This window comes from Pangasianodon hypophthalmus, chromosome 1 (assembly GCF_027358585.1).
Source record: "Pangasianodon hypophthalmus isolate fPanHyp1 chromosome 1, fPanHyp1.pri, whole genome shotgun sequence".
NCBI lineage: Eukaryota > Metazoa > Chordata > Actinopteri > Siluriformes > Pangasiidae > Pangasianodon > Pangasianodon hypophthalmus.
Genome location: NC_069710.1, coordinates 5,772,904 through 5,796,096, shown reverse-complemented (window position 1 = coordinate 5,796,096; position 23,193 = coordinate 5,772,904). Strand labels below are relative to the sequence as shown.

The following is a 23,193-nucleotide window of genomic DNA, read 5'->3' as shown; positions in this document are numbered from 1 at the left end:
GGGGGAAAACAATTAATAATGATACTAAGATTTGGAGTAAACGGATAGAAAGAGGGGTGTAACCTCGTTGATGTCGACGTGGCCGTAGGGCGGCTTGCGGTGGCGGTACATCCAGAAGGCCAGCAGAAGAGCCATGGAGAGCATGGTGATTGGCAGCAGGGAGTACACCAATATGTTCAGCAGAGAGAATGTAGGAGGAGGGGGCTCGATCACTGAGACAGGCAGCAAAAACCACACAACACCATGTTACAGGTGAGAGAGAGACATACAGACAGACAGACAGAGAGAGACAGAGACAGCTAATTCTATAGTAACCCTACAGACGCAGCAGCATGTTGGCAGGGGGCTGATAAATCAAACTTCACCTTGTTAAACTGCCGTGGACATTGTTGTCTCTAAATACCTCTGAGAGTCTGTAGCATGGCAACCAAAGGGGGGAAAAAATCAAAGCATGATATGGATTTATCTACATCTACTATAACATGGGAACAAGCCAGGTCTTGTGTGGAACATAACGTTTCACCATGCACCGATTTTCCAATCTAAAGACGTCGAAATGTGACCAGTTAGGAGCTGGGACTCTTTTCACTCAGATTTAAATGGCTGTCAAAGATGCGAGGAGGTAAACAGTTACAATACGATATGTCTGCTATACAAGCAAACAGGTCACAGGTGAAAAATCGATAGAGAGGTTCGAAGCCAAGCTGAAAGCAAAAAGTGACCTTTCAGTACCTCGTTAGTCACGTCATTGGACATATTGTGCATGATACATCAATATGAGTCACATAAAGGACAAAATTCTTCTTTTTTCCATAATCTCCCGTCAAAATGCATGACTTTTGCGTGTCACATGTTAATAATATCTAACCAACTGATAAGATCATGTCATATTTCAACCCCCCCCCTCACTCCACTGCAGTTATCCTCGAGAAGAAAACGTTGAGCTGCTTCACTCGGAAATGCTTCAGGTTATAGAAAAAAAATGTGTTATTATATCGCCTTTATATAATGTACGTATGTATTTAATATATGGCTTATAAAATGCTTAGATGAACTGCATATTTCCTACCTAGATTCATAGTCAAAAAAAAAAAAAAGAAAGAAAAAAACACACAAAGGAAAGCATGCCACCTTCTGAGAAATGATGTGATTACTGTGACTGAGTCCACTGCTGCTATATATTCAGTTTCTGCTTCCACTAATTTAATGAGGTCATTTGCAAACTAATGTGTTGTAATAACTACATATTAAACACAAGGGATCTAAAGATGTGTTCGCTCTGTTAAAAATAAAAGCCGAATAAATAAACAGGGCCGTGATTTCCCAGCGGCGCAGGATCATTTGGAGCTTGCCTACCTGGTCCGGTCACGTCGGGTAGGTGTGTGAACCTCTCGTTGCAGAAGCTGCCCTCACAGCAACAGAAGAACACCTGTGGGTTCTCCTCCGTGGCCACACACTCTTGCCTGGGGTTGAGAAAGAAAACAGAGACTAGTTACAATACCTTTCTCCTTGATCAAGAGAATACTTTGGTGCAAAGTTCATCGAGGGCAGAATTAGAGCTTGGAGCGTGTGGTACTGTGCACGGTAAGCAAAAAAAAAAAAGCATTAAAACTAATCCCTGGCGGTTTTGCAATTGAAATGAGAGTGTGAACCATTTGAATTTCCCATTTGCAGAATTTGTAATGTGAAGCATTTAGATCAGAGGTGTCAAACACGCCAGGACCGGCCCGATAAAGGTTTAAATCTGGCTAAGCAATTTTGTGTTCGAAATTAAAATCATTTTAAAATAAATTTAAAGATTCTGAAAAAGGAGCTAGTCTCTGTTATTCCACTAGGGGGCGAAATAGAGGCTTAAACGCATGGCAATAAACTCAGCTACTGACAAAATGGGCTAACGGTAAGCAATTCTTTATCAGTAAGTGAAAAAATATGATGCTGTTTCCATGTCGCTTTCCAGAATTACTTATTTATGGGTTTCACAACAATGAATACTTAGGTTTTGTATTTGTAATTAATTTTGCAAACTATACTGATTTTCCCCAAAAAATATTATGGGCATGAAGATTCTTGATCCATTTCAGGGCCAGGTTGTAACACTACAAAATGTGGAAAAGTTCAAATTGGTGGTGAACACTTAGGCTAATAATTACGCAATATCGCACGAATAAGAGTGCGGTTATACTGAATATCGGGGAGGTGCTGATATTCAGCAAAAAATATTGCAAGTGCAATAATGCTTTTATACAACAGTTCTATAAACATGCAATTAATATCGAGTAAGTGGCATTTCAGACACAACATGGCAAAATGTTCTGTTTATTTTTGCACTGTTAGTGGAAATAGATCCCGAAGAAGCCACACTCACTTTATAGCACTTTGGCTAGCTAGCTCACATTGATTTGTACATTCCAGTTAAAGGCACTTTTGTGAAATTGGAGTCCATTCTTCCTTTTCATCTTTAACTGAGGAGCTTTCATATTTTAAGCCAAAAGTTATATTCCTGAAAAGTATCACTTGTCATGTCCGCTGATGATGTCTCAAACACTACTGTAGTAACTGTTTCTAACTAGGATGTGGAATTTTACGTGGTGAACACAGACAAGCAGCCTAGTGTGCTTATACTAAATATAGGCAACTCTTGGAAGGCAGGTTGACCAATCAGATTAGTGGACCGGAACTCTCTGTTGCATAAAGGGACATATGTAAGAACTGTTATGTGATCGGTCCACTAAACTGATTTTTCTGGTCCAGTCCGCTTGGACTAACTGGAATAGAGCCTATTGCGTAAAACGAGCTTGATCTGGGCACACAGAGACGCTTTGAACTTCCACTCCAACTCCCAGCATCCCCTTGTTTCAGAGAGGAAAGAAAAACAATGCTGTCTAACCAGGAATGACATAAGTGCCAGGAGATGGAGAGATCTAGCACTAGTGTGATGATTCTGCTGATGAGGCACAACCTGACTAATGCTCAGTCAGCACTCGGGCCGTTATTCAGCACCACCCTCTCAGTAAAACCAGAGCTGAGCACAGGCTCAACAAGAAGAGTGATCACCCCTGAGAGGGCTGAGCCAGTGCTACAGGGAAATGCTGAGCAACATCAAATCTGCAAACCCACTGACCTGACAACCTTATAGTGATAAAAAAATGTTCATATGATCATAAGCTGACATGACATGACATGAAATGATAGCGATATTGCAATAAACTATGCCACGTCTTTCTGAGAGTATCGTCACTCATTTTGAACACTGACTAATACTCTTCCCCACAGCAACATGCAGCTGATTGGATGTTAAAATATATTTTTGTACCCATCCCTTTTCCACAGTGTTAAATAGTTTATTTCTGTCATACTGGAGGAAAATAATGAGGTGGTGTGATGGGGCCTGACACAAAGACCACTTACTGTTACCATCCATGAGTTGATTATTTTACGATAATGGAATGGCCAGGTGGTTTTCATTTCGTTATTACCACAGCAACATGCCAGTGATGACACATTTTGATTTATTTAGTAATGATTTGTTATATATTTTATCCATTTACAGTTACATTCAATGTTGTAGAACTTCTGGAAAATTCCTGTTATCACTTAAAACAGCTTTAAGTAGTTATTTCATCATCAGCGTAAAAAAAAAAAAAAAAAAAGCAAAAAAAAAATTGCAGCTTGCTACGCTACTGAGAAACCACATACCGCAAATTCCTCTGTTCTGAAGACTTCTGCCGTGGTGGAAAACCTCTGACTGTTACAAAGTGCTAACACTGGTGACTCCTTCCGTCAATGTTAAAGAAACATTTCCTGAATACTAACACTTTTTAAAAATCTGTTTATTATTAGGCTTAGATTATGTGGAGCATCAGCCATACACGTCCCTTTGAATTTGCTGTTACTATAGAAACGATAATATATTTGAAGGAGCTCATAATTATAAAGCTGTAATTTCGCCCTGCACACGGCACTGTCACAGCGGCTGTTATAGAAAATTAAGCAACACCTTAATCGTTAATCAATTCAAACCACTTGTATTTATAACCTACTGTACCAGCTAACAATGCATATTTCCTGAGGGAAAGTGAGGTGATATATTGTAAAAGCATCTGATGTAATATATCTGATGTGCGTGCAAACACACACACACACACACACACACACACACCACATGTGTATACACAAAAGTGCCCTTTTGCATTCATCTGCAGAGGTATTTCTGTTTCTACATTTTTTTTACATCAGATATACTCATTGGAGTCTTATCTCCTCTAAGGGTCAAACAGCAACCCACTAATCATGATCCATACGCATTGTGAAATCATTTACTACATAATTTTTGTTAATGTATAAAAACTACAGTTTCAATAGAACAGCAGGTGCAACACAATATACTAAGTACACTGGACTGTGGATTATTACAGAACAGCATGAGAGACATGAAGATAAGTTAATAATCAGCTATTCAGATTTAAGAATGCAATTTTAAACAAAAATGTACATTTGTGCATTGTACATTTTTGTTGGTATAAAACTAAATAAATAAAAAAAAGGCTACAAAGAAAGGTATAATAATGTAAACAAAATGTACTATAGGCTCACCATATCTTAAAAATAAATAGATAAATGTATAAATTCTCCCAAAAAGTTTGAATGAATAAATGAAGTGTCTGACCTGAGGATCGACTGAAACATAATGAGCTCCGTAGCAGAAATAGAGCTCCAAAGTGGACTAAAATGCCTGTTGGTTTTGTTGGTGTTGGTTTAACCGTATAACATATAATGCCTGTTAGTTGCTGCAATCCGGGGCTATCGGACTTCACAAGTGCAGATCTCACAGGAACTCCCATGACCAGCGTGTGCTCTGTATAGTTATCTCTATGCACAGATTGGGAATTCTGGTGTTCAAACAGTGCAACTGCATTACATGCATAATTAATAGTATGCTGATCTGTACGATGTGACTCACACATTTCAACGATTCACATCGTCAAACCTTTGCATTGTGATGCATCGTGTCACGAATCGATGCATCATTACACCCCTACTACTTACAAATTATGCTGATTAGGCTTGTGCGATATAACAATATCATCCCTACACAGTATTACGTTGCCCTGATATCCAGTGATGTTTATCGCTGATTATATTGCCAGACAGGCCAACTCTTACGAACTTTGTGTAGGAGTGCCTCAAACACATCGGAGTATGCTTGTACAAGTTATCGCTCAAAAGTATGCCAAAAGAGATTTTTATCTCTCTACAATAAAACAAAATGTGAGCCAATCAACAGTCTGGAATGATCTGTGCAGGTTCTTTGAACTAGCCAACATTAACTTCCTGGAAGCCCCGCCCCCTTTCCCCTTCATGCAATCTTGTCATTGACAGAAAGTACCTCACTTTCTATACCTCACTTTCAAGGCAAATGTAGAATATTTTGAGTTCATTAATGTGAAAAAAAATCTATCAGTATACATTTAACGTAACATTAACATAACGTAACGTAACATATTACTACAGAATCGCTTAAAAACCTGCTACCCAGCTGATTTGTTCATGATTGCCACACTTCCTGACTGCACAGCTGATATTATTATTACTCCCTTCACCTCTCCCCTAACCCACAAGTGGTGAAAATGCTCTTTTTGCTGTCTCTTTTAGACTGACAATTCTGGACTATTAAATCATTTATCACAGTACGTTAAAACTGAAAATCACAATCAGGGAAAAATCAAGGTCGCACAAGCTTAATGATAATCATACTTTTACAATATCCTAATTTCCCCGCATTAGCTACAATCCAGATATGAGTGTTGATTGTGCAACTGCAACAGCTGATGTTCCGTGAATGTAAATCTCTAGTAAGTCGCTCTAACCTACAGGAAGGGGGGAGTGCAAATGGTGGTGATGTGGGCAGTAAGAACAGTGAGTTTCTACAGTGCGATCCTGCATAACATCTCCATACCCAGTCTGATGCCCTGACAGATGAAGCAAACTGGAATAGCTTAATCTTTTTTTTTTTTTAAACAGCACTTTGTGTGACTAGCCCATTTACTGCCGTAACGCAACTGCGAGGAAACTGTTTTGCCAATACTCCCATAGTGAGAAGCTAAACATACCGAGTATCCAGAGCTATGATGAAATGTTTCCTCATTATATGATGACCATAAACAAGTCAAATATGTATTCGGCAGCACTTTAATACAATAATTTTGCAGATGCAGGCTCACAATGGACTTCTATTTAATAAACCACCAGCATCCTTACACACGGAATGTGCATCGAGAGCAAAGCAGCAAGCTCCTGGCTCCCAAGACATTTATAAAAAGTTCATTTCCGCTGCATAGGTCACTTTAAATCTTGTGCCTTTTATGTCAGTGTAAGTTTTTTTTTTTAAGCCTTTGCATATGCTATTGTTGGTATGACACCACAACTCTGGACTCAGAAACTATCACATTAAGCATGAATACTAAAACAATACCATACTGCACAAGCCAATACAGAATTTATTTTATTTTTTTTTTTTTAATTCTTATACTACAGCACTTTTTTCCCCAACTGCAAGCTTTATATTAATGAGCTAGTCCTAACATAGTACATACAGTTTCTATAGTAACAACCTACACAGGGACTGTTATGGTGGATGCACCACAAAAATACACAAAAAGTATATTTAAGTTGGAAGGAGTCTCCAGTGTCAGTGCTTTGTAACAGTTTTCTGACATTGGAAAGTCTTCAGAAGAGAGGGCTTTGTGTTTCTCGGTAGCATGACAAAATCCAACGTCTTATTAACTTCAAAAAAAAGCCAAAGAAAAAAAGAGCGAGATGCTGGTGAGGGAATTTCTGTTTATAGCTGCTATAACGTAAGTGATAACAGGAACTAACTTGTTTCGCAAAAGTTCCACAAGATTAAAAGCAACTATAAATGATATTAACGGTCACAGATTACAAAGTGTTGCTCTTGAACTTAATAAAAAGATGTAATTGTTGTCAAACTGCTGTGGCATCGGAGGAATAAACACTTAGTTGCTGATGATTATGTTCCTATAACAGGATGTCACAAAGGGTTTTATTCCTTATATAATAACTAGTGATGCCTCAAAATAATATTTTTGGGCAAAACAGAAAAAAAAAAGAAAAGCAAAAAGCTGAAAACCAAGAGCTGATTCTTTTAAATCATTGGTTAAAGTTACATTCTAAACCTATACAAAACAAAACATACCAGTCCAGCAGTGCAAAAGAAACACACACAAATATGAAACTTTCATCAGCAGCTACTTTTGTAAAATGCTAATACACACTACAGATGTGCCCAATTTTTAAATTACAAATACTTCTGCTCTAGGCAATTAAAATGAGCCTAACTGCAAAGGTCCCTGCTGTGTAGCAACCCGTATGAAACTGAACAAGACACTAGCACTGTCTGAATGAGGAAGAAGCACACACCATATGCTTTCAGTCAATTTTTTTTTTTTTAAATAATTTTATTCCTTCTGTCAAAAACTTAACGTGTCACCTTTGATCATTTCCAGCTCAAGATGGTTCTTGCTATTTAAGGAAAAGTCTGACAGGATGGATGAATTTGATTGGTCTGGCGACTATGTGTCACTATGAGAACAATACTCTGACATAAACACAACAGTGCTGCTGCTACACTGCTGTTCTCTCATGATGATGCACAATTAAGTGCCAGTAATAAGCAATAAGTAATAAGACCTCAGTAGTAAGATAACTAGCACCAGTAGTGGTACCTTTATGAGAGGGATAGATAATATGAAAGTATAATAATGAGATCGTGATAAATTATATCGCAATACATTTTTTTTCATATTTTTATGACATACTCTGATTTGACGTTAAACATTTTACTGAATCTTTAAAACTGTAAAATTTTCGCCCTGCTTTTCAGTGTTAAATCATTTACTCCTGCAGACATTTAAAAAGAAGTATTATTGAACACATGCGTGTGTATTGTAAACGTAACACTACTGCTTTGCTACCAATTTGTTAACAAACCCATTTAACCTCATACACATCATGTATTGTAAAAAATGTCTGGCATCTTGATATGACATTTTTGCCACATTGCCACCCCTACTTCATAGATCTTGTGGAAAATTAGGAATTTGAGATATACTGCTATTCAGCATGACTACTATGCCTTATTCAAATGTACTACAACGTATTTCTGGAAGTCTCATCTGTGCCAGCGCACAGGTAGTAGAAAGTAGGTCAGCAGTGAGCACAGGGTGTAAAAATTAATTCAGGACAAAGGAAATATACCGCGTTAAATAACGCTGGGTCATTGAAAGACCATTCAGACACTTTGAAGAGATTTACTCACTAAATAACCACATTTCCAGACGTGTTGGCGAACCTTCAGAGTGCGTACTTATGAGGTGGCTGTCACACAGCCTCTAAATATACCACGTCACAATGTAAGTAGGCTGATGTGACTCAGAGCTCGCAGATGCTTTTAAAGTTTTACAAGTTTCGAGCTAACACAGAAGTGTTGTGATTATAGATGAGTGTCAGGGTGCGTCATATTTGTTTCAATTTTCAATATAAACTGTGAGGGTAATATGATAAACAGCTCTGACACCGTTACACCTTTAAAATTATGTTCTATTAGTGAAGACGATGTTTTTTTCAAGATGCACTGCACCTTTTAAAATATTCTCCCAAATTTACGGGGAAAAAAAAACAGTATTGCTTAGTTTTTATAGAACAAACACATCAGTCAAAAATCAGAAACTATTTCTGTATCTATTTCTACTACCGTTCTGCCAAACTCCTAGAAAATAAGAACAATCCGGTTTGTTTTAGAAACAAAAGTTGAACAGTTTTAACCAAGCAACAACACTACTGACTTTATTTTTTATCACAAATGGTATAAAGAGAACAACTGACGTGTTACATGAAGTAATCAGGTATATATCACTTACCTTTAAACATACTACAATGGTTATAAACAGATGCGTTCACACTGATTTGTGCAGTTTCCGTTAGTATAAGTAGTACAATATGACAGGGCATATTTTATATACACTGCACTTAGTACTTTCTTTTAACAATTAAAAGAATGACATGCTGTGCTTTTTATTCGTTTATAGTTAATGTTCTGATGCAATTTCCATGAAATGAGTTATAAACAGCAGCTATAAACAGTTGTTCCCTCAGTTTCTCCTGAGCGTAAGACAAAAACGCGGCTTGTTACTGGTGGTACGTGTTTTCCGTGACGTACCACCATGAGCATTACAAAGCACTGACACTGAAGACTCCTTCCATAAATGTTAAACATGTCTGTCTCCTTACAGAAGACTTCAGCATATCAGTGATCACACATTCTTCTTTGTTAAATTACAATGCGTTTTTAATCCATTCATTATTAGAGTTGGATTATGCAGAGCGTCCACCAAATAAGTCCTGGTGAATTAGATGTTACTAAAGAAAAGATAACGTATTAAACCCAGCGCATTAATGTCTTGTTTTGCAGCCGGAACTACTGACAGAGCTGCTGTTATAGAAAATTAAAAATAAAAAAAACATCTTCTGGCCAATCAGATTCAAGAATTTAACAGCGCTGTGGAATGAGCTCATATTAACAGCTGGTGTGTGAGGTGGATTTCTTCCTGTTTCCCAGTTTGTGGGCTGATTATTTGAGCAATCATGACAGCTTGACAAAATATTTCAAATCTGTGAAATTCTCTGCAATTTTTAAAAGAAAAATATAAACATATTCCCAAAAGTAAAAAAAAAAAAAAAAAAAAAAAAGCCTCATGACGCATTGGCTTACACTGGTGAGAGCTGTGTGTGTGTGTGTGTGTTTGTGTGTGATGACTGACCTGTCATAGCAGTTGAAGTCATCCAACCAGCAGCCCTTCTTCACAAGCTCAATGGTTCCCGAGTTGTTGCGCCATGAAGCGTAGCAGTGAGAGCGCTTGTCTTTCTCGCCTTCACACCGCTCCACGCCGCTCTGGTTGGTCTTCTCAATCTCCCAGTTGATGTTGTAGTATAAACACTCTCGCGTCTCCACCTCTCCATGGCTGGGTACTACACACACACACACACACACACGAAACAGAAAAAGGTCAGTGAAACTTGCTTTCCAGAGTTCTCTCTGTAAAAACTAGTAGTGATCAAATTTAGCTTTCTTTTATTGTGAAGAACAAAACAAAAAGCTTTGTCTTTGCAGGATGTTCAGTTTTAACAGCACCCCCTGTCATCTGATGTCACTTGGCAATAAGACATCAAGAGCTCCAATTCCTGTTCCTTCATTTTAAAGATCACACACATCCATCAGACACCTTGTAGAGTCTGCCATTTGCCTTGTAGGATCTGCTTTGCCTTTGAAGCTTGGCAAGATCAGATGAACATTTTCCATTTCTAACAAACATTATCAAAAAATGGTAAAATCTTGATTTCTCAATGTGCCCATATATATACACTAGGTGCAGTTTCGCTCGTGCTCAAACACAAAGAGACTGCAATGAGCAGAAATATTTTCTGTGGTTAAGGTAAAAGGGGCGTGGACGTAAGCAGACTGCCAATTCTATCTGACACATTGGTAGCATTGACATCACCTTATACCAAATATAGTCCTGCCCAACTCAAATTGGCCAGAAGAAAATGTCAGGAAAAAACTGAAAAGACAACATTGTTCTTTCTAGATCTTCTTTCTATAGTTAATAGTCAGAACCGCGTTATGAAAATAAGTTGAGTGGGGCTTTAACAGAGGTTAAGCTCCTAATCGTGCACGCAGACCTGGTGTAACCCTTCATACAATGCAAAAGAGAATAAACAAAGAGCTGTGGAGATACTGAATGAAGAGAAAAAGACTGATGTCCTTTTAGGACGTATTAGGCTGTGGATCTAGATGCAGTTAGGAAAGCTTTACACTGCATGCTGAGGTAGGTGAAAGGCCCGTGTGACCCTAATCCCACATTTTACAACGTCGTTTGGTGGCCAGTTCCATTGAAATTTTAGATTTGCTCAAGGTGGAAAATAAAGTCCAAAAATGGTATCGCAACCCAAATAATATCTCCTAATGGAAAATCTTTTTCTAAGCATGCGTTCCATAAAGTCCATCATGGTTATCTATGACGTAGTACAGTTCAGGACATCTGTACACAGACACACCACTGACCATACCAAGAAGAAGAAGAAGAAGAAGCTTCTGAGCACAATAGAAAAGTATTCGCCCTATCATCAGTGTCCAGCTCAGATACAGAAGATGCTACAGCCATCCATGGCAAGGAGTCCAAGAGAGAAAAAGCAGCTCTGCTCTATGAGTAGGCCAAGATGGATTCTCTCCCCTGTCAATCACTAACCAATTATGGGTGTCTGTGAGCTCATGTATGAGGAAGTAGTTAGCACTTTCCTCATAGTATGCTCAGAGCAGCAGTTTAAAAAATATGCAGTGGCTGGCTTCACACATCTCGGAGGAAGCATGTGCTAGCCTTCACCATTCCCATTTGGTAGCTGTCGTATGATCTTGGAGCACTAGCTTGTGGGAATTGAGAAATGACCAACCTGGGAGAAAATGGGGTAAAAAAAAAAAAACTTTTTTAAAACCCACAGACATTCCCAGACTCATTAAAGGTGAAATTTCAGAAATGAACCACCACTGCTCTGTCCAGGATTCTGCACAGGTTTCACCAGATCTTTTTAGAGGTGAGATACTGGGACTGGGATGACCTCAAACCATCACTCAAGGCCTGAGTCTCTGAGGAGGCCAGCCTATATGATAGCAGCATGCTCTCACTATAATGAAGGGAATGACCCAGGCAGGCACACAGAGCCTAGCAGGACAGAAGAGGGTTGAATTACCTTCATGAACAAAGCTGGCTTCTTCAGAAAGCAAAGACGATCAGGAGATGCGACTGCTCGGGGTGGTGTCTAAGGAAGGACTTATCTCTATCTCAGACCATTGCAAAAACAAATATTAAAGATGCCCAACTCTACTGTGGTCTATTGAGAGAAGATACTAGAGGGAAAACTACACAACCTGAGAGGGTGTTAAATATCCATGAACACATCTATCAGCCAACAAGTGGGCTGGAAGTGGCTTAGAGTTCTTTCAGCTTTATATCCTTTTGAAAATATTTCAAGAAAGCAGCCTTCGTGCTGTGGAGTAGTTCATTGTGTGAAAAAGTCATGCTGCCAATTGACATATGTAAATAGAACTGTTTATCCATAGCTAAGAAAACCACTTATATATCACTATAATTGGTTAAGATCAGAATTTCACCTCTGCCAGTATAAAATAATTATTGAGAGTGCATGATTATAGAGCATGAAACTGTTAGCTGACAGTGCGCTTAAGGCGAGACTAGCGTATGATCTGCTGATCCGAGCTGAGAGAACACCACGAGCGAGATCCTTGTGCGAGGTCAGGGGGTCAGGGTGCGGAGATAACACCTCGAGTGCACGTAGAGGGCCACAGAGGAATCGCTGTTTCATACTCATCTCAGACCAAGAGGAGGCTGTAGAGCTGAATTTCACAGAAATTGTGTTTGAAATGTGTGAACGAGTAATAACGCCTATTTATTAGTCTAATTTGTTTAGATTAGAGGCAAAATCCATCACTAATCGGTTTATATGTATATAAATAAAAGATGCCTACTGAAGAAATGCACTTCATTTTCTCCTGCGCAAATAACTTACCATCTAGAAAGCTTTTCTATCTCATCAGTGTAATAAGATTCAAATGCTGGGCTTGATTCAGATATATTGTTATCCAGTTCACTATGAAAAAGATGAAAAACACATTGTGTATTTGGCAAACAGCCCACCAACAAACAGAATCTATTCCCAAACGGTCCTGACTGAGGCTTTTATCGTTTAAAGCGATTGCTCAAGGCTGATCCTGGCCAAGCATGAAAACGGTGCACTCGGCTCGCCGAGCAGCGTGAAGTAGTGCGATCTTTGAGGGGAAAAAAATGAGTGAGAGCTCACACAGAGCGCTAGAGCTGTTCATGCTCTGCCTGGCCGAGCCTGTGTGTGTGTGTGTGTATGAGTGTGTGTGTGTACTGTACATCACGGCTTTGGCAGCGCCAGCGACGGCAGATGTTCTCGCCAATCTGTGCGTTGCGGTTGCTAGGCGACAGCGAATGTGGGAGTAGCGCCGTCGCCTCATCCCCCCCTAGACAAAGCCCTTTTTAGTGAATCACACACACACACACACACACACACACACACACACTCACAGAGCTGTAAATGAGGCTGGGCAATGCCAGTGCACTGTTTGAGTTGCTGCACATACTAAAAACCCTGCTGCCTCCACGACTGAGCCTCTTCAGCATTCAGGACCTGAATTTACGAGCCTCCATGGGGACGTCCAGGCTAATGGCAATAGCAGATGTCAATGGACACAAAAGGAAGCATGTCCTAAAAGCATTACATGAGAATCCGGAGCCTTTGAGGTAAACATTACGACCACTGCTCGGCCTGCACATTACGTGGGCAATATAATTTTAGTGGAACCATGCGTTCTTTTCTAGCCATTTCCATCAGACGACAGATTGCCTCCTACATCCTGTTCCACCTCTGTAACACAACTTCCATTTCCAGCTTCCGTCTCAAAGCTAAAATGGTTAATGTGTTAATGATTACGACTTCAAAACTGCGGTTTTAAAATATGCATTAAATACACTTAAAAAAAAGCAAAAATCTAGTGGTGCCACTAAAAGAGCCTGAACATATTACTATAATCTGTACTCTCACTATTCTGGGCTGTTCACACTTTCATTTCTTTAATGGATCATAACGCTGTAACTGCACATCAGCCATCAAATTCATATCTGCATGTAGTGGAGTAAAAAGGTCAGGCTATAAGGACATAGCTGCATGATAATGACAGGGAAAAAAACACCAACAGCGAATGAAAGCAGCATGCAGAACAGCTCGGTGTGCGCATGATCATCGGAGGACAGGAACAGCAGTTCTGATTTGGAAAACGGCCAGATTCTGTGTGTGTTCATCAGCATTCACTCTTCCACACACTTGCTTAGAGAACAACTGGGTCCGTATCCGCAACCAGTGTTACATTAGGAGCTGGAGAGAGAGCGATACCAAGGAAAAAGCAAACTGGAAAGAGAGAACGTAAAAGGGGGGGAAGGGGACTGAGTGGCCATTAGACTTGAGCCAAGCTGCATGATTGGATGGATTCCAGTTAACACCACAATCACCAAGCTGCAAACCAAATCAGGAAAACCTGCTTTAAGGTGCCCGAAGAAAGTGTAAGTGTAAGAAAGTGTAATCATTCAGTCTGGACATATAATCAACTTGTACAATCTTGCCTGGATTATACTCTGTCTCACCTATGGGTTACGTTAGAAAAAAGCATTTCCCGCATTAATACATATAATGTTAAATCTATAGCTATAGTCATATAAAAAGCTTTATTTCGAAGAGACTCTCTAAAATTGTTTAAATTCTGCAAATTTCAGCACAACACCTCCTAAAATGTCTTTGTGTAAGGTTTTACATTGATGATATTTTAATAACATGGACATAACAATTAGTCTACTCCAAAAAATCCCACCAAAAAAACCCTCTCAAATATTCATGCAGATTCATTATCATTAATCAAGAATTTACAGGAAATGTCTTGGCTTGTGAGCAAAAAAAAAAAAAAAAAAAATCCAATCAATTCTTATTTTAACTGCTGAATGTAGAATATGGAAATAAAAATTTCCCTGTTGTTCCTAACCACGGTGTCAGGTTCTACATTTGTTCTGGCCATTTATGAACAGGTGAGAAGAAATTTAGTATTAGTTGCTGTCATATGTAAATGATGTTTTTTTTTTCCTCCAAAGCCCCATTGTACAAAAGGTCACTGTATGTAAATTCAAAGAAGCCTGAACAAAGCTGTGCAATACTACAAACCTCATCGTATGCACCAATCAGAAACAGCTCATCAATAGTGTTGATTAGTGTTCGATCAGATTGGGTTTGATCAGATTTTCAATCGAGCGATGTATTTTATGCTGGGTAGAGTGGTGTGTTGACTGACAATACTGATCTTGAGCTGAATATACAATACAGATAGTAGATTGTCTCAAATCCTGCTGATATCAGTCTTCTTTTTCTGGTAACCAGGATACACAAGGATGGGACTCGTGCATCCCGACCCTGAGGTAAAACGCGTTACTGCATCAAGCTGCGCTGGGAAACACATTCTCCCATTTCACTGGCAAGATGACTCCCCGTTAAGCAAAGTTCAAGTAAATCTTCAGTACATTATGCATACCATACAAGCAGAGAAGAGTGGAAGGTAATTAGCACTATATAGCAAAAGACAGCACACACAGCAATGCTGTGTGAAGAAAAAGAGTTCAAGAAGCTGCTGAGATGCAAAACATGAGCTGCCCATTTGCAAATACTTTGCTGAAGACTTTGCGGCGAGGTGCGAAGAAAGGTGACAGTCCGCCTCTCAAATGGAAGCGATTTTCCCACCACAACAGATGAATGTACCAGTCACGCACTGTAATGCTGCGTTTGAGACGAGGTTGCAACTTGTAATAGCTCTCCTACAACCGGTAAAAACCACAGCAAACACCCCCTCAACTTCAAATTTCAACTCGTCAACTTGGAGTAGTCTTCTCAACTACCAGTTGCTTCCCTGTTTATGGAGTGATGTCAAATCAACATGGCCGCACACACTGTGACAGTGAAAGTACTCCTTCTCTACTCTTATAGCAGCACTGGCTTTAGATCAGCTAATATACAGATACTAGGTTAAATCTATAACACAGACCACACTAATCACTGTTTTGAAAAGATAATCATCGACATCAATTAGAGTCATCACTAACGTTACTTGCTATTGTCTACTGGCTAGCTTGTTGCTAACACTATTCAATAGTTCCTGGTGGCTAGCTTGTTGCTAACACTATTCAACAGTTCCTGGTGGCTAGCTTGTTGCTAACGTTACTCTCTATTGTTGCTGTACTGCAATTTCAGTCCAAAATGTTGCATGAATGTTAGAAGAGTACCAATAGTCACTCAGACCTGTACAAGACAAGCTTTTCTGTAGGCGTCAATGTTTTTTTTTTCCCCACTTCGCACGTCGAACTGAGGTAAGACATGACGTCATTACAACTTGCAAATTACCACTTACAAGGCAAAACGAGTGCAGCGTTAGCATATGCGTGTGGGGATAAAAACAAAATACAATACAATACAATACAACACAATAAAAATACAATACAAAATACAAAAAGTTTTCTGCCACTACTTTGACAGCTTTACTTTAGGAAACCATTAATATATTACACCCAAACAACTTTTATTTGTTTTTTAATTTACTTAATAATCTTGCTTAGGCTATCTTTCAGTTGAGTGAAACTGACACACACACACGCACGCACTGCACAAAAGTGTCTTTGACACAGAATAAGACCGCCTAATGCACACAACTACCAATAACAGCATGTAAAAACAGTGGCCATGAACGGCTGGATCAGACATCAGTGCTTGAGTCACTCAGTGAACTTTGCCATAGGTAAGAATCATCGCTATCAAAAGCTTTAGAGAGTCTAATTAATTATTTGTGTGTGTGCAAGTGTGTCAGAAAGAGATCACCAAGTTCTCAGCTCTTCTCAGTTATACAGAAAAACTGTCCTGCATTAAAGGCAGTACTTATTATTTTCACAACTGTTTTCAATTACTCTATAATAAAACAAATGAGCGATCAATTTAAGTAAAAGAACATAAAGTGTCTCAGTAAAGAGTTGGTCCACAATGAGCTGCAAGAACTACTTCAGTGCAGCTTGGCAACAATTCTACAAGTCTCCTGAACTGTACTGGAGAGATGAACACAATTCAGATCTCCAAAAAGATATTCCCCAAGTTGATGTGTTCATATCTGGTGACTTTGAAGGCCATAGCATATAAGGCCATAGCATCATTTTCATCCTTATCGTTCAACCATTCAGTGAGCCCTTGTGCCACACAGCTGGGGGCGGAGTCATCCGGAAGTAGACCACTCCCATTTGGATAGAAACATTTCATCGTAGGATAAAGGTGATCAGTCAGAAGAACTTTGTGTTGATTTGTATTGAAGCGTCCCTCTAAGATGCTAAGCGAACACCTTTATTACTTGCCCGTATATCGAATATTTTAGATGAAATGTATCCCAATATCAGTCCATAATCGCTGGAATTCCAGCATATATGTGGCATGCGCTATAACGACACACCGAAATGCTTGTTGAATCATTTTTCTTTTGACAGAGATTGTGTGCTGGTTACAATAATATATACACAACAGCAGGGTTAAATTACTGAATCAGAAGGTGCTGATTAAAGTTATATAAGAGTACGGCCCTGTATCATAAATGATAGGTTTATATGAATGCGCTCATTCTAATGCGGTACCCATAATGTAACAGCTCTTTTACATAATCTAAGAATTATAATAAACAGATTATTTTTTAAAAAAAAACACGTGTTTAACAAAGAAAATTGCATAATCGTGGTGCCATATGGTGACATTTTCTGCAATGAGCACATTGTACATTCTTGGAAGTATAAAACATATCACGATTGTGAAATTCAGTGAGTTTCCTGACACTGAGGTTACTTCCTGTTATTGATTACGTTAGACTATGACAGCTACGGTGCCCTCCGAAAGTACTGGAACAGCAAGGCCAATTCTTTTGTTTTTGCTATACACTGAAGACATCTGGGTCTGAGATCAAAAGATGAATATGAGACAATAGATCAGAATTTCAGCTTTCTTTTCCTGATTTTTACATCTAGAAGTTAGAACATGGCACGTTTAGTAGCAGCCCACCAAATTTTTTAGGTGAGCAAAAGTATAGGAACAGATAGTCTTGAAGTAAATTAAAGTAAATAACACTTAATATTTGGTTGCATATCCCTTGCTTGCAATAACTGCATCAAGAGCAGGTGACACATTGATATCACCTGCATTCTTGCATTCTTCTTTAGTGATACTCTTCCAGGTTTGGAAAAGCTTGGAAAAACCACGGTGGTTTCTCCCTTCAGTCTCCTCTTGAGGAGGTGAAATGCATGCTCAATTGGGTTAAGGTCTGCTGATTGACTTGGCCAGCCTAAAACTTTCCACTTTTTTCTCCCGATGAAGTCCTTTGTTGTGTTGATAGTGTGTTTTGGGTGATTGTCTTGCTGCATGATGAAGTTCCTCCCAATTAGGTTGGATGCATTTCTCTGAAAAAACTGGCAGACAGAATTCATTCTGCTGCTACCGTCATGAGTTCCATCATCAGTAAAGATTAGTGAGTCCGTTCCAGAAGCAGCCATGCAAACCCATACAGCAAAAACAAAAAGAATTAGCCTTGCCGTTCCAATACTTTTGGAGGGGAATGTGTATACAGTCGTTTCTTCACCAGGATCTCCTTTTTATCTCTCTTACTTGAGGTGGGCAAATACCTCCGTCCTGAAAACTTCAGAAGAAAAAGCACGTTCCAGAAAAAGCATAATGTGTTGTTCATTAATAAATTAAAATTCATAATTGTTGGCAAATCGCTGAGGAATAAGAGGAATACTGTCTCTAATATACAAACAAAAAGCTACTCCAAATACTCCATTTTAATGTCTGTTTATTCCTTTATTTTATTATTATTATTATTATTATTATTATTACTACTACTACTACGTTAACAGTTGCAACTTCAGTTAAATGAATCCTGAAAGTCACAGAAGCACCCCCAGTACACCTACTTCATGTGTTATTGGTTACATTTAAAAAAAAAAATTTTTAAAAAAGACAAACATACAAAAATCTGTTAAAACATCATTTTGGCTAACGCACTGTGCATTTATTCATGGCGTTAAATGTTGCCTCAGGATAACATGCATGGTTACTGTTTGCCTAAACAAAACAAGATTGTAGTCAGGACTGTGAGGTCTCTGTTTACACTCCATTTAAGCAGACACAAAAATGCACTGAAAAAAAGACATGCAGTTAAAAAAAACACACTTCCGTCATCCAAAAGATGATTCAAACCTCAGATATCATTTCAAAAATATCAAAGAAATATTGCACTGGCGCAGCTTTCTCTCCTCCGTCTGTGTGTGAGAGAGAAAGAGAGATCTGGATCTCATTTTGTACGGCCCCTAAAGACCAACCCCTTCACTACCGTGTGAGCATGAAGACCTCGAAAAAACACCGACACAAAACCTCAAATAGCGCTCTGACATTCCTGACGAGACTGTGCGCTGTAATTGGAAACAGAGGCTGCAAACCGCAAAACAAAAGAATTGGCGTTCCATCAAAACCAGACAAATTGAAGCTTTCAGCCGAGTTTCCTCACAGCGTGTTTGTTCATATACAAACGAGGAATTTGATCTCTGTGCGTGCGCGCGTGTGCGTGTGCGCGTGTGTGACCACAATGTTCTCACAACGATAAGACAGTGTCACATGTCCTCAAGGGAGGGTGTATGATTTTATATCTTGTTGGGGACCAAATGTCCCCACACAAGGATGACAGGAATATCTGAGAGTTTTGACCTTGTGGGGGCATTTGCCCGGTCCCCTTGAGAGAACCGCCTTTTCTTTTTTTCTTTTTTTTTTTTTTTAATGCAGCATTTATTAAAAAACCTAAAAGAGCACAAGGATTTCCTTTTGAGGTTTCAGGTGCAGGCATAACATTAATTAGCTGCATTAATAATTACATGACAAAGATAATAATGTGTGTGGGTTTTTTTGTTTGTTTTGATCTGACAGTGTTGACCGTGTGGGGACATCTGGCTTCTTTTCCTTCCTTTTTTTTTTTTTTTTTTTTTTTTTGGATAAAAACTGCAGCTGTACACCGTGTGTGTGTGTGTGTGTGTGTGTGTGTGTGTGTGTGTGCGCACATCTAATCCATGGTTAGGAAAAGATTAAGGAAAACTGTTCAAAAAACATGGCTCCAACTTACACCTTCAGAGAAAAACTTGCTCAATATGTTCAATTCAAAAAAAATTAAGGCCACCATTAACATCATCATGACTTGACCAGAGAAAACCTAACTTCCATCTTCAGTATGTATTTCAGATTTATATGGAGGAGAGGTTCCACTGGTGAACGCTGTCAGCATCTTTATTTAAAGATCAGTGTTGGGCACTGAGGCTCAGACCGCAGGAAAAGCCTGTGGTTTACCGATATGTTGTGAGTCAACGCTGGGTGAACACACTTGCAGGAGATTTTGACCGCTGTTGTCATCATTTCCCACTGACAGCACACACATACACGCACACATGCACGCACACACACGCACACATGCACGCACACACACGCATACATGCACGCACACACACATACACGCATACACGCACGCATACACGCACGCATACACGCACGCATACACGCACGCACATCTGTGAAATAACACAGATTTTAATGCTACTACTGTTATTTTACCAGGTGCTGTATGGTCATGACTATAAGGCTAGTATAATTGCTCTCCAGGAAGTCCTGAGGACAGTGAATTCATCATCATCATTTTTTTTCTATAACACACACATAAATACAAATATTAAAACAAATAAACCAATGCACCAATTAAAATCATGCGCTTTAATAATTATCATGTAATTATCAAAAATTAAACCGTAGTCATCATGGCAAACACGGCCATGCAGAGTCATCTCATCTGTTCCACGGGAATTCAAGCACTCGCTCATTTTTCTTACTCTGTATTAACACATTTATCTAGCTCGTCTAGCTTACAGGCAACATACATTAGACGGTAGCTTGCAGTTACAGTTTTTTTTAGTATAGTTCATTAGGTTTCCAGGCAACCAACACATGAGACTTGACATGCACACTCCTGAAATGGCGTATAAAAATAATCATTAGTAATAGATGTCCTAATAATGGAGCAGAATTCATATTAAACGAATGGAAAAGTGGATGACGAAGAACACCACTTACATATCACTGACTGAATATTGTTAAGACTTTTGCGCTGATGTCTCAGCTTCCTCTGCTGGATTACTGAGAGTTAGTTTAAAAGATTAAAGGGCATCTCCAGACATGATGTCGCTGACACTACTGTAGTAATGGTTTTGAGCTAGGAAGTGAAATTTTACATTGCAAATACAGACGAGTGGAGTCATACACACGGTGAAACATCCCTGCGTGGTTACACTATATACAAGTACTCTTGGAACATTGCTTGACCAATCAAATTAGTGGACCGGAACTAATTGTTGTACAAGTATAGCTTTAGCATGGTGAAGGTTTTCGGTACACTATAAATAAGAAACCAGGAAAGACCGTGGGGTATGGAAGTGAAAAACTACAAAGGCAAATGGGGTATTTGTCTTAATGCATAACTATTTGTAAAGCTGATGCACATGTGGCTGTGGTTTCTGTACTCCATAAAGCTGCTTTTATTCCTTTTTTTTGTTTATTGTTCATAATTTTTAATTATTGTACAAGTCATGGTTGTCAATTCACTCTGCCTGTGATTCGATCACTTCAGTGCTCTCACTATGATTGTATAATTGTGTGTGTACTGTACCATCAGACTGTTATGTTGGTCCATCTTGACCAGGATAAAGCGTTTGCTGAAATTTAGTGAGTGAAGGTGAGCTCGAAAAAATAAGCTTAGTGTGTGAAGCCCCTTTCCATTCGTTCTTGTTTTAAATCAGCTTTTATTAAAGTGGTGCCAGATATAATGTTTAAATTTTTGACTTCTTTTTCAGCACTCTGTTGCCTCACATTTAAACACATGCAGCGCAAGAAAAAAAAAAAAGGGCGAGAGAAATAAAACTTGCTGCCATTAAGGTTTTCTATTGGTGACCTCCCTCACCAGTGATTACGTCAGGACGGCCAGCAGCCGCTGATGCAGATGGTGTTTGCTGCAGATGGGGCCTCAACGAGGGCTAAAAAGGCTGCTGGAGTAGCTTTTTGAAAGATTAAGGCGAGCTTTAGCTGAACAGTTCCACCTTTGAATGGGTGAAATAACTGGACTTTGACTTTGATAATTAGCTGGCAGACTCTTTTTCTCTTCATTTTATTCATACAGTTTTAATTAAAGGACCAAAGGAAAGTAAGTAATTAAATGTGCATGACAGATCGAGACTGCTTGTATCACAACAGCATACAATCCCATAAAAACCTCCACGTTATACAGGACAGGCTTAAATGAACTCAGCCTTCACCCCAAATCTGTGGCCTTGAGCCGGCTGTGAAGTGCCACGGGAAACACTGCGAGTGTGGGTTCACGTCTATAACGCCAGACTCTGCAAGCAAGTTAAAACACCAATTGAGACAAAGCATTTTAGAGATCCTGAAATGAGATTAATCATCTGTTTAATACCAAACACAGGGAACAAACCCTAGTGCAGATAACAGAGTGGTGGGTTCATTTCATGCAATTAAAATGGCCGTCCATAAAAGTGCTGTGGATTTGACAATCATTTTTTTTTAAGCAATGGATTTTAACTGATTATATGGTTTTTAATCCTTATATCCGTGTGTTTGTGTGCAAGAAACAAAGAGAAGGAAATGTTAAAAGAAAAAAAAAAATCTGTATTGAGGTTTAACAGGCTTTAGATTGCTTTAACTGAAGCTTAGATGAGAAGGTTGAATCAACAAAAAAAATGTAATGCGTAAAAGCCTTTTTATAGACATCTTTCAATCTCTGTTTCTAACGAGGTAGATGGGACACTAAAACAGCATTAAGAGGAAAATAGGCTGCACACAAACCTACCGCTACAGGTCGAACATTAAAGAGTTCACCAACAGTTCAACTCTCACCCAATCCCCACGTGTCTTTTCATCATTCAAGGCCGTGTGCCAACATGAGGTTCTGGCTGTAATGAAAATGGAATAGAAGTAGAATACTGACTGGCACCAAGAAGCAGAAAGACCTGGATAACTATTATTCATTTAATGTATGGGATAGAGTGAAAACTGTTCATTTTAAGCAAAGCGTCTATGAGGTGTTAAACAGCAGTGTAATAACAGTGCAATATAAGACCAAAATCATGTGCCTAACATAAATGTACTCTTCACCAACTGACCAATGACATCCATAGAAATCCAATACTGAGCTTGGCTTAAATCAGGCACAAAAAAAAATTGTTGATGTATTTCTGCTTGGCCATGATCTGGTCACCAAATATGTCTTTTATTGATCTATATAAAGGTTGACAGCTTTTATACGACCACATTACTCATATTTCCCAAGTCAGATCACAGGAAAGATGTAAAAACTGCACTTTA

General features: G+C 39.0%; 1 protein-coding gene across 1 annotated transcript in view; it reads right to left on the bottom strand.

The window, feature by feature from the left end:
- acvr2ba (activin A receptor type 2Ba) overlaps positions 1–23,193 on the bottom strand; it is a 55,121-nt gene that overhangs the window by 5,800 nt on the left and 26,128 nt on the right. Inside the window, exons 2-4 of the mRNA XM_026913629.3 lie at positions 9,837–10,044; positions 1,357–1,463; positions 64–212 (exon numbers count right to left, since the gene is read on the bottom strand). Of these exons, the coding sequence (XP_026769430.1) occupies positions 64–212; positions 1,357–1,463; positions 9,837–10,044 (464 nt within the window). The remainder of the gene's footprint in view (positions 1–63; positions 213–1,356; positions 1,464–9,836; positions 10,045–23,193) is intronic.